Here is a 13,178-nt window from a genome sequence, read left to right on the forward strand (position 1 = left end):
ATGAAGATGGGGGAGAAGGTGCTCGGTCGGGGGGAGGGGGGGAGTGATGGATGGGTCCAGAGAGTGGTGCTGAGTTGGGACTGGGATAATGTTGGGAGAGGGGAAATGAGGAAACTATTGAAATCCATATTCATCCCATGTGGTTGCAGGGTCCCAAGGCGGAATATGAGGCGGTCTTCCTCCAGGCGTCGGGTGGTAACAGTTTGGCAGTGGAGAAGGCCCAGGACCTGCATGGAGTGGGAGGGGGAGTTGAAGTGTTCAGCCACAGGGCGGTGGGGTTGGTGGGTGTGGGTATCCCAGAGATGTTCTCTGAAACAATCCCCAAGAAGGCGTCGGAGACCACATTGGGTACAACGGATGCAGTAGATGACATTGGGAAAGGTACAGGTACAGGAGAGGGTGGAGCGGATAGGTGGGAAGGAAGATGGACAGGTAGGACAGGTCATGAGGACAGTGCCGAGTTGGAAGAGTCTAATGTGAGCCCATAAACACCCAAGGAAGCTTGTGTTCTCTTCCTTCTTGTTAAACAGTTTTATTAACTTTGCTTGCTGTCTGCTGACAGACAGACAGACAGACACAGACAGCGAGAGACACACAAACACACAGACAGACAGACACACACACTCACACAGAGACACAGACGCACAGAGACACTCACATTGGTTGTCTTCTTGTAGTAATCGATGTGGTGGATATCCCGCGCCAGCCCAAAATCAGCAATTTTCATCACGTTATCCTCAGTTACCAGAACGTTTCTTGCAGCTAAATCCCGGTGAATGCACTGAGGAGAGAAAGTCTCAATCCATGATCTGCACAGCTTCCAAACCGCCACCAACCTCCGGTATTTCACCACCCGACGTGAGGGCTGGTATCTGGACACAGATAGCCAAGGTACTGGCTTCATCAATGCACAAAGACACATATTGTGGAGCAGGTGTAAACTGTCTAACCCTTGGCATCTGCTGCTCTCCCCCACCCAAATCCTGGCCCACAGTCTCACTCAGCTCACGATGCCAGCCTGTCCCCATATCCCTCCCTTCTCCCTGCATCAAAACAGCTGTCAAACTCTGACCCTGGAATACACTCAGCACATGAAGGTTCACAATCCTGAGATCCAGATATCCATTGGGAGGGAATTGCTTTCTCATCTCTTCCCAAAATGGTCAACCCATTCTCCGGAGACGCGGGGGGAGAGAGAGAGAGAGAGAGAAAGAGAGAGAGAGAGAGCAAGCGAGAAAGAGCGTGAGAGAGAGAGCGAGCGAGGGCAAGAGCAAGACAGAGACAGCAAGAGAGAGCAAGAGACAGGACCGTCTCTATTCCTGTTAAGTCCACTCAGAATCTGACGTTGCCGTAAGACCATCCTAAACCTCAGAAGCATCAGACAGCAGAGGACACTTTGTTGGCATTACTCCACAGAAAACAATCTTCCCACCTCCGGAAACAATCATTCCAACCTCTGTAGCACTCCATGTGTGTGAATGTGAATCAGCCTTCCCTCCATATACAGACCCGAACTGTTCAGAAGGCCCCAGCTGTGCTCTCCCTGAGTCCCGAAGGGCACCGCGAGAGCTCTGTCCATGTCCTTCTGCCCTTCTAGATGGTGCTAGCATTCTCATGGAATCATGTTCCACACAAGCTGGTGCTTGAGCTTGTGAAACCCGTGACTGAGGTATTCTGTTCTACAGACTCCCCCCTTCCTCTTCCTCACCTTTTTCGATGCCAGGTACTCCATGCCTCTGGATACCTGGTAACCACAGGACACCAAGTCTTTGAAGGAGAGCTGCTCGACGGGTACGTGGCTGGGGTTGTAACAGTATTCCATTCCAGGGGGACGGCGTGCTCGCAGGTATTCACGTAGGTTGCCCTTGGAGGCAAACTCAACAATAACGTACAGAGGGCCTGTGGACAAATGGCCAAAGTTAGTGCCCCCAACACAAACCATGGAAGGACAAGACAGCACCACATTTCTATGGCAACCTCCACAATGTCAGGCCAATGTTGAATACTCTGAGAGGGGTGAAGTGATGTGGAGTCACTGTGCCCTACACAGACATGGTGGCCAATCGACATCAAGGGTCACGTGACAATGATCACCCCATGGTCTGTCTTCCCGGGGGAAGGGGTTCGGTCCAGCCCAGGGCACCATGGGCAAGCTCCTATGTGGGATGTTGTCTGGGTGGGGGAGGCCCAACCAGAGAAACCGGACCCTCGGCAGTGCAGTGTCCCCTTGGTCACCCACTGGAACATCCGCTGACACTTTGTGCCCACCTCTCCCATGTCTCCCTGGTTGACCCTCCTATTGCAAACTGACCTCTTCTGTTTACCAACCCTTCTGTGGTGTGATCCCTTCTGACCTTCCAACCCTCTGGGGAGTTTCCCTTTTGCCAATTTGAAGATGGTGCACAATGCCATCTCTCATGGCTTTGTACTGGTGCCCATGCCTTCCCTGTCAGGGTAGGTGGCACTGTGTCAATGGACATCAGACCAGGCCTGATCCAGGCAGCTTACTGCAGATACTGTGTCTGCCCCACAGACTGAAGCTCCTCATTGCCAGGAGAAGCCAGGCTCTCTCACAGCTCGGCATCACTCTCATTGTAAATGGGATTTGTTGATGGCTGGGTCAGCACTGAGCGCCCGGGAGAAGGTGGCACTGTTGGCAATGCATGTGGTGCAGGTACAGCCATAGTGCTGTGACCCCGCAGCACTGAAGGAAGGCATTTGGCAGGATGGTGTGTGGGGCTGGAATGTAGCATTCCCACATGTCCCCGTATCTCTCCTCCTCACCAGCCCAGCTTTCCCAAGAGATACAGGTCACACTTTTCCAATGTGCTGCTGTAAGAGGTGAATGCCAGCAGTGGTGCTCTGAGCCAGTGGTGCAGCAGAGTGGGCAAATCGCCTTGCGTTGGTGGTAGGGGAGGGAGCTGACTGATGGGCGAAGGCCTTGGGTGGAGTTGGTCCGAGGTTTTGGACAGTGTCCATGCAGGGGCACACCCACCATTCGTGGGCATCAGTTTGAACCATGGAATCAGCTACTACCACACCAGCCTGAGAAAGTGGATGGGAGGACAGTGTACTGGGTCAGGCTCTCAGACAGCTCCATCAAAGTGGTTATAAATCCCTTCCAAACTGAGGCTGAGACGGAACTGGTGAATGAAGGAAGATGACAAGATCAGTGTGTCGCAGAGGGAGTGCCTCACCCTTCACCCAGCACTCACCATCCTGAGTGCAAGCCCCAAGCAAGTTTATAATGTTCTTATGTTTTCCGATCATCTTCATCATCTCCATCTCGGAGATCAGGTCAGACAGATCCTTCTCGGTGGCATCACCTGGAAACAAAGGCAGCAATGTGAGTGCTCATTACACCGGGCACCTCCCCCAGCGATAAGCCAAGGGGCACAGCCAACAGACCCACCAGGTTTCAATTAAAAAGGGTAGTGCCAACACAACATTGAGGGTAACCTTCAGATTCTTTCTGCACCCAATATTAACAAGCTGCGTTGTTTGGATTTGACCTTGAGGAAAGGTTCATCTCTCTAGGTTCTGGATAAGCAGCTTTATCCTATGTTACTGTGATTATCTCCTGTGCAGATGTGACAATAGGTTCCTGTTTCCCTCACCTGATTTCAGTTGCTGTCTGCAAGTGGCCCCACAGCTAATGAGTGTTATTCAAATCTTCACAAGGGGATAGTTGTACAACACAATAAGATAAGTCAGGGCTGCTCCACCATTCCAACATGGCTTCCAGGTATCTCAAATCTCATTCTCGGGACTGCTCACCATCACCCTTCACTTTTCAGAAACCTATCTATCTCAGTCTGAAATATACTCCAGGACTTTGGTCTGCACAGCCCTCTGCAGCAATGAGTCCCACAGATTCCCCACTCTCTGGCTGAACTAATGCCTCCTCATCTCAGTCCTACAGGATCCTCCCTTCACTCTGAGGCTGTGCCCTCGAGTTCTCATCTCTGCTCCTCATCAAACCGTTTTCTCCACATCCACTCTTTCCAGGCCTCTCAGTATTCTCTAAGTTTCAAATCAGATTTCCCCCCCCTCCCCGACTCATAATCAAATTAACTCTGAGACAGTCCTCACAGTTGTACCCCCAGCCAGAGAGAGATTGCATTGTTCTGGCCCCTGGGGCAGCCCTGTCCTCTGCCATTTCTAGCTTTTACAGGATGAGTTAGCTGGGGCAGTGTTTTAAAAAGGACTCATTTGTTGCTGCAGTGATACTGGCTGCTGAAATAATCTGCTCACTGGCTAACACAATGCTCTTCCTCAGGGTGAGGTGCGTGGAGAGCTCGCGCACTATGTTTCAAAACCTTGTGTGCGGCCAGCGAATGGCAGCTCCTTGCGGGCACATTGCAGCTCCACGGTTCTGTTTGCCACCATTTCACAGAAATGTGTAAAACTGGTATGACTGCTCACCGCGCCACCATAATGAGCAAATGCTGGCACACGCCTGGCAGTGTGCCAATGCGACCATCAATGTGGTGCCCTCTCAATGGGTGGGTCTGGCTGACCTCAGCCAAGGTTGCCATCTAGGGACACAACACATTGCTGGGAACGAGTCAGAGAGCCCGTGCCATCCATCACCAGGCCTTTCACCATGAACAGGGAACCGCGCCAACATCTGAGCTTTGCCACATGACTACTCAGTCTTAGCCCAATGGCAGGCTGGAGATATTTAAACACACTGGCTATTAACACACTTGACTGCTGAAGAGTGGGGAATAGGGATCTCACATTTCCAACAAGCCCCTGCCTCCCAGACTGACACTCTTAACCGACAACAGGTCAGCCCACCTGAGAGCTGACAGGTGTCACCAAATGCAGCAGCACCCACCTTTTAACATCTTCACTGCCACAGTCATCGGCCTGTTGGGCTTGTCCTTGTCTATGCCAATGGTCTCTCCCATCACCACCTGGCCGAAGCAGCCTTCGCCAAGCGGTTTGCCCAGAGTCAGCCTGAACACCGGAGAGAAAAGACATAGCGTTCAGTGGCTGTGATGCCACTCCACTCATTCTAATCACATCGCCCACCCCACAGTCGAGAATACAGCCAGGTGAACATTCACCAGTTCAATGGGATTGTGCCGAAGTAGCTCTGAAACACCGGCAAGTTCCTGCAGACCAACACTGACAAAGATCACTCAGAAAACGGCAGGATTCTCTGGTCGAGAAAATTGAGGCATGCACTTCCTCGAACCAAACTCATCTCTAACGCCCCTATCCAGTTCACTCATGACCGACTGCCCCTCAAGTCCCTTCCACCTCGCCAGCCCAAGGGGTACCCTAATATTTCTTCCCCACCCCCCCCCAATCTGAACCAATATTTGGAATGGCATCAATTTTAGTGAGGGATAAGCTGTGAATGTGACATGTTCCAATTCCCCTTCTGTCTGGATTCTGTCGGTCCTTAGCTATCCAGTACAGAATTTGCTGTCCTTCCCTACTGTGGGCAGTGGTACATGAGAAGCGTGAGAGTTCCTTTAAGAACCACTTTGTCCCAAATATGACTGTACATTTGATCCCAGGACAGGCCCCTTCGAGTCACTGAGGTCTACATCATGGAAACAGGCCATTCAGTGCAACTTGTCCACGCTGCACAGTTTTCAGAATTACTTGAGATCCATCTGCATTTGCTTCATTTCCATACAAAACTATCCCATCCATGTCCCTGTCCAAATGTTTCTGAAATGACAACATTGTACTCGCCTCCACCACTACCCCAGGCAGCCTGTTCCAGACACTCCGCACCCTCTGTGTGAAAAAATTGCCCCTCTAGACCCTGTTCTCTCTCTCCCCTCTTACCTTCAACCTATGCCCTCTAGTTTTAGTCTCCCCTTCCATTCAAACAGACTCTCTCAGGTGAGCACTGCAGCTCCAGAGAATACAAGGTCATTCTCTGGCTCTCACTGTCCTCTGGAACAGGGGCTGTGCAATGGGCAGGCTGGAATCGGAGGGTGCTGACGGCTTCCGAGACCATGCAGCTCAGTGCCCTGCTGACAGGAACCAGTCTGTCATAGGCAAGTCAGCTCACAGATTCTGGACACCCCCTCAGTACACACACGCACACAGACTCTCACTAGTCCACATCGACCCTCCGAAGAGCAACCCACCCAGACCCATTCCCCTATACCTAACACCACGGGCAATTTACATTACATTACATTTTACATTACAGTGTGGAAACAGGCCCTTTGGCCCAACAAGTCCACACCGACCCGCCGAAGCATAACCCAACCATACCCCTACATTTACCCCTTATCTAACACTATGGGCAATTTAACATGGCCAGTTAATCTCACCTGCACATCTTTGGACTGTGGGAGGAAACCGGAGCACCCGGAGGAAACCCACGCAGACACGGGGAGAATGTGCAAACCCCAAGCAGACAGTCACCCGAGGCGGGAATTGAACCCGGGTCTCTGGCGCTGTGAGGCAGCAGTGCTAACCACTGTGCCACCGTGCCTCCCAGCTCTCTCTGTTTCTCTCTCTCTCTCACACACACACACAGACACACACATGTACACACAAATGAAATGTGTGCCTTCAAAAAAAAAACACCAGAGCCAAGTGAACTGAGTGAAGCGGCTGAATCCATTTACAGGCAGTGTGACACGAACCAGCAGTGTGTCTCACACAGGCAGGCTGCACCTTCAGCAATGCTTGTCCACCTCTGCAGGCAAAGGGTGAAGAAGCAGCTGGGGAGGGTGCTGGCTGCTGTTGCTCTCACTGTGACTCCAATGTCATGACACTGTCAGTCAGAGCGCACAGTCAGCACCTCACTGAGGGAGGGTGTGGACCCCAGCAGCTCCAGCACACACACTGGGATCCACAATGTGACACAGCTCTGTCTGGGGAGAGGCTGGCAGGACGGTGGGTTGGGGGGGGTGGGGGGGGATCTATACCAGCGAGAGGCAGCTCGAGGAGATGGAAGTGAGAGTAGGCAGCAGCGGGGCTTGCAGTCCAACATGGCGTCGAGCTGCTGAACAGGTCTCACTCAAACACCATCTCATTGCCAACAATGTGCAGCAATCTCAGTCCATGGGAGATGGCCAAGCGCGGGGCTCTGAATGGTGAAAACAGCTAGTGTCAGGCTATACTCTGCCTGAGGTGAATGGGTGGGCTTTCAAAGAGGAAGGAGCTACCCAGTTCAGCTCAGGCCATATGCCCAGCCTCAGAACCACAGCTTCATAAACAGGCAGCAGCACTGTGTTATAAATACATCTGGTCACGTTCAGAGAACATTCTCGGTTTCCCTCTGCTTCCTGTTTTTGTTCCGAATGAATGAGCTGTGAGCCCGAGTGTTGATGGAAAGCTTGGCTGTGTGCCACTTCCACCAAGCCCCCCCCCACCCACCCAGTTATAGCACCTCAAACTGCACACCTCGCCAACCCAGGCTGGAGGGCAGTGCCACAGAGGCTGACTGAACAGGCAGTGTACTCACTTGTCTCGGGGAAACTCCCAGCGAGGGTCTTCAGGTAGCTCGTACTCAGAGACCCCAGCCAACATGGGGGTACCGCTGGATGAGTGACGGGCTGTACGAACCAGCAGGACCCCGGAGTTCATGGAGGAACTGGAATCAATGGACACCTGCAGTCGGACACACAAAGACCCGACTGGTTACAGTCTGCACGTGGGATTCACCAACAGCACCCCGTCACATTGCACTGTGCTGTGCTGTCACTTGTGCTAACAGTCTGCTCCCACTGCCTCCCTCCACCAGCATCTCCCACCTTGTCCATCCCAGGCAAGCTGTTCAAAGCTGCATTTCCCAGGAGCTCTCCCCAAGGCCTCAGCTCCAACTCCTGCCTTTCCAGGCCCTTGTGCCCTGTGTTTATGTTCAGGACACAAAACAGCAAGCTTCCTGCAGGCTGCCAAAGCAAGGGCTGGTTCTCTCCAAGGCAAGATGGCTCTGACATATACAGGACTCATGGAGAGTATTGGGAGAGGTTGGGGGAAGAGTGCAGTCTTCCTCTCCCTGTGTGTGTGACAGATTGTGTGTGTGCGCACGCGTGTGTGAGAGACTCTGTGTGTGACAGAGACTCTGTGTGTGCGCACGCGTGTGTGACAGACTGTGTGTGTGAGAGACACTCTGTGTGTGCACAGAGGTGTGTGTGACAGACTGTTTGTGCATGTGTCTGTGTGTCTGTGCGCACATGCATGTAAACTGGCCACCTCCTATTGCAGCTTAGACCAAGACAGGGGACATTGAGCAGGTCACTCAGTATCTCTAAGACCCATATTTCTGTGGCTGAGGAATGGACAGGGCTCAACATAGGGACTTGTAGCCCTTCTAGCTTGCTCCTGCGTTCTAGATCATGGGTGAACATCTCCCTTAATGCTGCCATTTTCCTGGCCTATTCCCAGACCTCTCAATGTCATGGTATCTTGGGACATATTTGTCCCTGCAAGATACTGGTTGGTTTGATTTCTGATTTGGAAACTTGATAGCGTTTCTCAGTTGTCTATCTCTCAGGGAAACAGAGATTTGTCCCCCCCATTGAAATGAGGCTTGTTACTTCAGAAAGCTCTCCTTGGGGATTAGGGGGGTTTTCACTGAAACCCTCTCTGCCTCACACTGAGAATGTCATGGAACTGCTCCCCCATTCTGCTGCTGAGCCAGTCTCTCCATCTCGTTCTCTGATCCTCCTGTGTGAGAGGCAAATTGGGGCGATAGAGGTGATAGTGCCAAATGAACCATCTCGTCTCTATTCCACCCAATATCCCCATCCACTCAGTGCAAAACACCATTGAGTGGTACCACTGAATGGGTTTAATGGGTTGGGGGCCATTTGGCCCATCATGCCTGCATTGGATTCCCAAGTGGATGCTTTCATTCCTGACTGATCAGACATCTCCGTGGAAAGGCAGACGTGTTTGACAAACTCAAACATCTTGCTCTTTCTGCTGCTTTTTGAGGCTTTGTGCGATGTGACCAGTGTACAGATTCCTCGTGCAGTGCTCCTGGGTGATGTTAGACCCTGATCCTCCTTGTGAGTGGGAGAAAGTGAGGGCTGCAGATCAGAGTCGAAGAGTGTGGTGCTGGAAAAGCACAGCCGGTCAGGCAGCATCTGAGGAGCAGGAGAATCGAGGTTTCGGGCATAAGCCCTTCACGGGCCTCCCTGTGAGTGGCCTTTCTCTCTGAGGGTGCTGTCCCTGAGCTCCTGAGGACAGTCAGTGGGTCAGCAGCAGTGTGGCGGTGAGGGGAGGTGGGGCTAAGCAGTTAGCAGGCGGCCTGGTAGAGTTGATACTGACTATGACCTGAAGTTCCACCAGCCCCAGAGCCCATGGCAGGTTCCTGGGTCAGCCACTGTGAACAGAGATGTGAGAATACCTGCTCAATCACTGACCTGCTCTAGCCCAGACTAGGGGTGACCACACACAACTGTTTTGGGATTGTCAGGAGCATTCGGAAATGCGGAGGTGAGGAACATGATCAGCTCTGGCTGTGCAGAATAGCGAAGGGGAAGAAATGGGTGACTCATTCACAACGTATTGCTGGACCCAATACTGACACTAGCTATCCAGGAGTTAAACCAATTCACTTCCCTGACAGTTCCATCTCCTTGGTGTGCTGTTGGTGAGGGGGACTTGTGAAACACCTCTCAGTTCACGATGGCAGATGAAATCTCCATCCCCATCCCCATCCCCGGGAGGATGCAGCCACGTCTGTAACTAGGAATCCTTGCTGGTGGTTTCCTATAGCACCATTTGCTGATTTAACGGCACCTCTGCCCAGTGAAGCCCAGTGGGGCAGACACTTGCTGCAAGATAAACACTTGCCAACTTACAAACAAAGGAGTCTTAATTCAACACGATGGGATGCAGCGACAAGCTGATCAAAGTGCTGGCTTTGATTGGAGAGAGAGCTTTACTGTGGGGACAGGGAGAGCTTCATAGGAGCACAGCAAACCCCCCCCCCCCCTTGAGTTGCCAACAGTATTGCCCAGCCCAACGACAGCGCCTGAATCATCTACAACCCAAAATGAGGAGCATCAGCAGAGGGCAGAGACGGGCTTGAGGAACCGTCTCTGTCTCTGCATCAGCCCACACGCCTACTGGCATCCTCCTGACTTGGTCATCTCAATAGCATGGAGCCCAATGGGATGGCCAAGGTCAGACTGCTGGTGAGTCTAAAGCTAAGCTTGCACAGTGTGTCTGGGGTAGGGGTTAAAAATGCTCTTGAACTCTTCCTTTACTTTCTGTTACCTGTCTGCGGAGGGGTATACTCTTGGCCAGCTTGTGGACAGCCAGCTGCCTGTTGAAGTCAGCTTTCTTGGCAGAGCTTTTCATGCGGATGATGACAGCAGCAACTATCATACAGGACGTGAGGAACGCTCCGGTGCAGTAGATAATAATCTCCAGGTAGACGGGAGACGACAGGGTCGATGGCTTCTCCTCCATCACTGGTGCAGGTGGGTGGGGGTGGGGAGAAAACAGCTGGTTTACTAAGGGGGGAAAAGGAAGGGGGAACAGAAACACACACAGGCACACAGAGAGAGAGACAGAAACACAGCAGCAACACTGTGAATGCTGCACGGCCTTCCATCACAAGCTGCTGGAGAACATGCTTCATGTGAAAGCTCAGCAGGCAGCTCATACCTTTGCAGTCCCTTGGCTCATACCCTCAGCCTCATGCTTTGTTCGCCCTGCCCTGCTGCCCTCACTCCTCACACATGCAAGACATCGTAGGTGGGCCAGCTTGGAAAGCTGCCTGCTCACACTACGCCCAGCCCACAGCGTGGGCAGGCAGGCAGTAACAGGTGAGATTCCCAATGGGACCTCCACTTCCAGCAGCCTTGTGACAAGGAACCCCAGGCAAATCCTAACCCTGCCTCCAGTCACGGCAGCCATACTGTCTCTGTCTTTGCTGGGGGCAGAGACGGAGAGCAAGGAGCAGTGAGTCAAGCTGATGCATCCTCTCCCAAAGCTGGGTGGGTGGGTGAACTGACAGGCCTGAACTCTCCCTCCCACTGGCGGTCATCTTCTGCCTTGGGACCCTCCAACCACACAGGATCAATGTGGATTTCACCAGTTTCCTCATTTCCCCACCCCCCCACCTTATCCCAGTTCCAACCTGCCAGCTCAGCACCATCCTCATGACCTGTCCTACCTGTCCATCTTCCTTCCCACCTATCCACTCCACCCTCCTCTCCGACCTATCACCTCTCCCACCCCTCCCAGCTTCATCTACCTATTACATTCCTTCCCCCAAGCCCAATTCCCCTCCCTTTTATCTCTCAGCTCTCCTCGTCCACAAGCCTCAGAGCTGATGAAGGGCGTTTGCCTGAAATCTTGATTCTCCTGCTCCTTGGATGCTGCCTGACCAGCACCACACTCTGGACTCAGGTATCATACTCCAAGGATAAGGAACCACTCCAGCACAATCAGCTGATTGTCTCCTCTTCTCCCAAGGACCAGCCCATCCTTCCATCACTTACCGACCGCCAACTAGAAAAAGGTAAACCAAACAGTCCAGGAGGGTTGACGTTACCATCGGCCCTGAACAATGTGCTGTGGCAGTCTGTCCCAGACACCCACACAGACTCGGGGTCATCAATGTGCTCCCAGTGTCACAGCACCATGCTCTCTCTCTTCCCCACAGTGAAAAGCTAGTGTTGTTCATGCTTACCAACTCCTTTAGGCCCCATACCTTTCTCCATCCCCTCCCACCCAGTGACAATTACCTGGAGAACATCCAGAAACTCAAGGGCTAGAGGCCTGGACTCCTGCTGCCCTGTTCCACTGTTTCATGGTCTCACAGCCCCCTGGGCCTTTGGAGAGGAGCACTTGCAGACAGGTAATGGATTGGATAACAGACCGAACCACACTGGCACCTAATTGAGGCCCTGCTGGTTAATATCAATGCACTGAGTTCATAATTACAGAGTAACAAACCTCGCAGCTTCCATTCAGCTGTCTAGCACAAGATGAACTGGGCAAAACGCCAACACAAACTCAATGCACCGTCTTCACATCCCTGACAACAAGAAGCTGAGGCTGTGTGTCTCAGGCAGGTACGTTTGGGATTGAACAGTGTCGGAGAGTACAGACTTACCCTGAGCTTATCGCTAGCTAAACCTTAGGTCAATCAATCCAACTTCATTAACATCATCCTCACCAAGAACAGACGTTGCTAAGATGTGCGAGCGTAAAAGACAGCTCGGCACAGAAGGCGAATGCCTGGCAGGATGCCAGTTCACTGAGGGGTGATAAACTGGGTTGACTGACTCTTTCCTTTCCTCTCCAACTGAGCTGGGGTGTTGTGTTGAGTTCTGGGCGGCACACTTTCGGAAGAATGTGAAGATGTGAGGGAGAAAGTATGGGAACGATTGTGGAGAACAACCTGCAGGGGTTGGGAACGCCCTCTTTACAGAAGGGCAGGTTCCCCGCAGAAGGGCAACGTAAGAGTTCAACAGCAAGAGGTCTGGTCAGAGAAGGAAGTCTTCCTTTTGGCAGAGGGGTCAGAAGACCCAGCCAAGGTACTCATACCAGGCAGCAGTGGGAACACAGAACAGAAACCTGCTTAATTCCGAGGGACACACTCACTCACAGACAGACAGACACACGGACACACAGAGACAGGAATGAAAAGACGCAAGACACATGAAGAAGCAAAGAGGGAGATGCTGAGAGAGAAAAGTCACAGGACTGTTACAGCACAGAAGGTGGCCATTTGACCCATCATGTCTGTGCTGGCTCTCCCAATAAGCATGAGACTTCATCAAACAGTTCTGGAAAATCTAAAAATCCTGTGACCGCCAGTTCCCCGAATCTATTTTGCGAGTAACATGAGCAAACAGAAGTGAGAAATTTGATAAACATGACGTCCCTTTCAGAAATTCATCTCAACTCTGCCCAATTCAACTGGTACATTTTCACCCCAACGATGGGAGTCTGACTCACAGACCTGGCCTCTCCCATTTTCTCTCTCCTTAAGGGTGGCACGGTGGCTCAGTGGTTAGCGCTGCTGCCTCCTGGCACCAGGGACCCGGGTTCATTTCCACCCTTAGGTGACAGTCTGTGTGGGTTTCCTCCGGGTGCTCCAGTTTCCTCCCACGGTCCAAAGATGTACACGTTAGGGTGGATTGGCCAGGCTAAATTGCCCATAGTGTTCAGGGATGTGCAGGTTAGGGTGGGTTAGCCACGGGAAATGCAGAGCTACAGGGAAC

General features: G+C 52.3%; 1 protein-coding gene across 2 annotated transcripts in view; it reads right to left on the bottom strand.

Moving 5' to 3' along the window:
- Nucleotides 1-13,178, bottom strand: part of LOC122543124 (fibroblast growth factor receptor 1-like) — a 141,544-nt gene that overhangs the window by 11,927 nt on the left and 116,439 nt on the right. For both annotated transcript variants that reach the window (XM_043681460.1, XM_043681461.1), the window contains exons 9-14: nucleotides 10,216-10,412; nucleotides 7,451-7,596; nucleotides 4,844-4,965; nucleotides 3,216-3,326; nucleotides 1,709-1,899; nucleotides 659-781 (exon numbers count right to left, since the gene is read on the bottom strand). In XM_043681460.1, coding sequence (XP_043537395.1) covers nucleotides 659-781; nucleotides 1,709-1,899; nucleotides 3,216-3,326; nucleotides 4,844-4,965; nucleotides 7,451-7,596; nucleotides 10,216-10,412 — 890 coding nt within the window. The remainder of the gene's footprint in view (nucleotides 1-658; nucleotides 782-1,708; nucleotides 1,900-3,215; nucleotides 3,327-4,843; nucleotides 4,966-7,450; nucleotides 7,597-10,215; nucleotides 10,413-13,178) is intronic.

Source organism: Chiloscyllium plagiosum, chromosome 42, assembly GCF_004010195.1.
Source record: "Chiloscyllium plagiosum isolate BGI_BamShark_2017 chromosome 42, ASM401019v2, whole genome shotgun sequence".
NCBI lineage: Eukaryota > Metazoa > Chordata > Chondrichthyes > Orectolobiformes > Hemiscylliidae > Chiloscyllium > Chiloscyllium plagiosum.